General features: G+C 47.3%; 1 protein-coding gene across 1 annotated transcript; it reads right to left on the minus strand.

Moving 5' to 3' along the window:
- On the minus strand, positions 1-1,985 carry Pmar_PMAR029600 (mannosidase, endo-alpha, putative; the record flags this gene model as incomplete). Its single annotated transcript, XM_002779139.1, has 8 exons — positions 1-198; positions 240-362; positions 445-557; positions 677-834; positions 880-994; positions 1,327-1,457; positions 1,501-1,653; positions 1,897-1,985. 8 exons carry the CDS (start codon positions 1,983-1,985, stop codon positions 1-3), a joined length of 1,080 nt encoding a protein of 359 aa, XP_002779185.1.

Genomic DNA, 1,985 nt, shown 5'->3' on the forward strand with positions numbered 1-1,985 from the left:
TCACGGGATCACCAGACCAGGAGGTCCGAACATGCGTTCAACCCATTGCTTCGTTTTAGTCAAATAGAACTCAGGATCAGAAGCATAGTTCAAGTAGGCCCTAGCAGGCCATGTCAATGACGCCACTGTAGACTTGCCGTACAGGGCGGGCTCTATGTTGGTTCCCTCGTGCCACTCGTTGAAAGACGTTATAGAAACCTGAGGAAAACACTGGTCGCGACTTTGTACATGCGCCATACCATTTTTGGTCGAAGTCTGGCAGCCTCGGAGAACATATGGTCGAAGTATTGACCATCACGACGATCGCGAGTGTTGGCGAAGTTCCAAGGCCGCACCTCTACGTCAATATACCCTGGCCCTACCTGAACCATTGATTTCCCTAGAGAGTGGTATATAACTAAATCACTTTATTTCGCCACGCTAAAATGAAGGGAGTTTGCTCACGCTCGGTATAAAGTAAATGCCAGCCTCTTGCGCGACTCGGCCCATGTAGTGCCAGTTGGAAGGAGTACTGCCGTACACGAAACCAGCTGCTGCGAAATAGGTATAGAACCCATCTGCGAGAGAGTTCATGCATAACACAATATCGCAACAGTAACTCATGAGCTCATCAGTAAAGTAAAAACTCTGCAAAATTTGTAAATGTTTATATGGCTTCGTGAGCCTCTCTACTCACCGAATCCTGATTTGGTATAAGTCGAGTGGGCCGCCTCGACCCATAGAAAGATCGCTGTGCAGTCCAAACCGGTTTTACCGCGGACCGACAGGTCCCCACTCGGGGTCAACAACCTAGCCCATTCCTCTGGAGAATTGTGGTAGCTATCGTAGATGTATCTAGGCTAGAACTCAACAATCATTATATCGGCTATTGCAACTCACACGAGAGGAAGAAGCGTTCCGTCACGAACATTGGCGACTCTGTGAAGCGCTGGGTGCTTCCCGTAGTGTGTGTGAATGTATTCAAAGTCTTTACGTACCGTAGACGGGTTACGGCCTACACTTGCAGTGTCGAGATATACGCTCGCCTTTCCTCAGCTGAGCCCAGGAATTTCCTCACTAATTGTAGGAGTTCATATACGAATTCAGGCAGAAGCGTACAGAAATTAACAATAATTTTTCACATTGTCACCAACATATGTAGTTGAACCCAGTGTTGGAGTATATGTTCGCTTTCCTCAGCTGGGCTTGAGAGTTTCCTCATTAATTATAGAAGTCCACATACGAATTCGGGTAGAAGTGTACAAAAACCTCCAAGAAATTTCCAAAATTTCCTCCTAATTTTCATTTTTTACCAACACGTCATACGAAGCCGTCAGTGTATCACACCTTCGTATGGCTCCAAGTGAATAGCAACTCTCATGCCGTGAGCCCACGCGATATCGAGTAGTAATGCTCGCAATATGTCGACGGTTTGGTTTAGATCGTCAAGCGCTGGGTCGTGGAGACCAGGGGGATACCTCGGGTTCGGTTTGATACTAGGATTTCGCAAGAGTGTGGTACCAGCTCACAACAGCTACACCCAGGCCAGCCCTCTTCATCATGTCCATATGAGTGGCGATGGTTTGAGGGTCCAGCGAGGAGTAGGGTCCGAGCTGAGGCCAATACGATGACCCTATGTCATCATTCTCGGGGATATGCTCGTCTTCAGCGTATCTACGATGAGACTGTTCCTCGTCGTAGAGTATATGTTTGATTGACGTTCTCAGCTCAGTTCAGGAGTTTCTCCAAGGCACTATGGAAATTCGCGCGTGACTAAGAAGAATGCTTTACAGAGACTAACAGGAATCTCCCAAAATTTTCATGAAGACCTGGACACGCGTAGTTGACCACATGGATGTTTTCCCAACGCTGAGTAAGAAACCGTTTACTAGGGTTTCTGACTATTTCGTGTCTCACTTTTTGGCAATTTCTTGGTCCCAATGAGACAACCGCTGATGATTCCAATGAGACCAGTTCCCATCCCTATCCTTGTTGCGATACCACAT

This window comes from Perkinsus marinus (assembly GCF_000006405.1).
Source record: "Perkinsus marinus ATCC 50983 genomic scaffold scf_1104296947766, whole genome shotgun sequence".
NCBI lineage: Eukaryota > Perkinsozoa > Perkinsida > Perkinsidae > Perkinsus > Perkinsus marinus.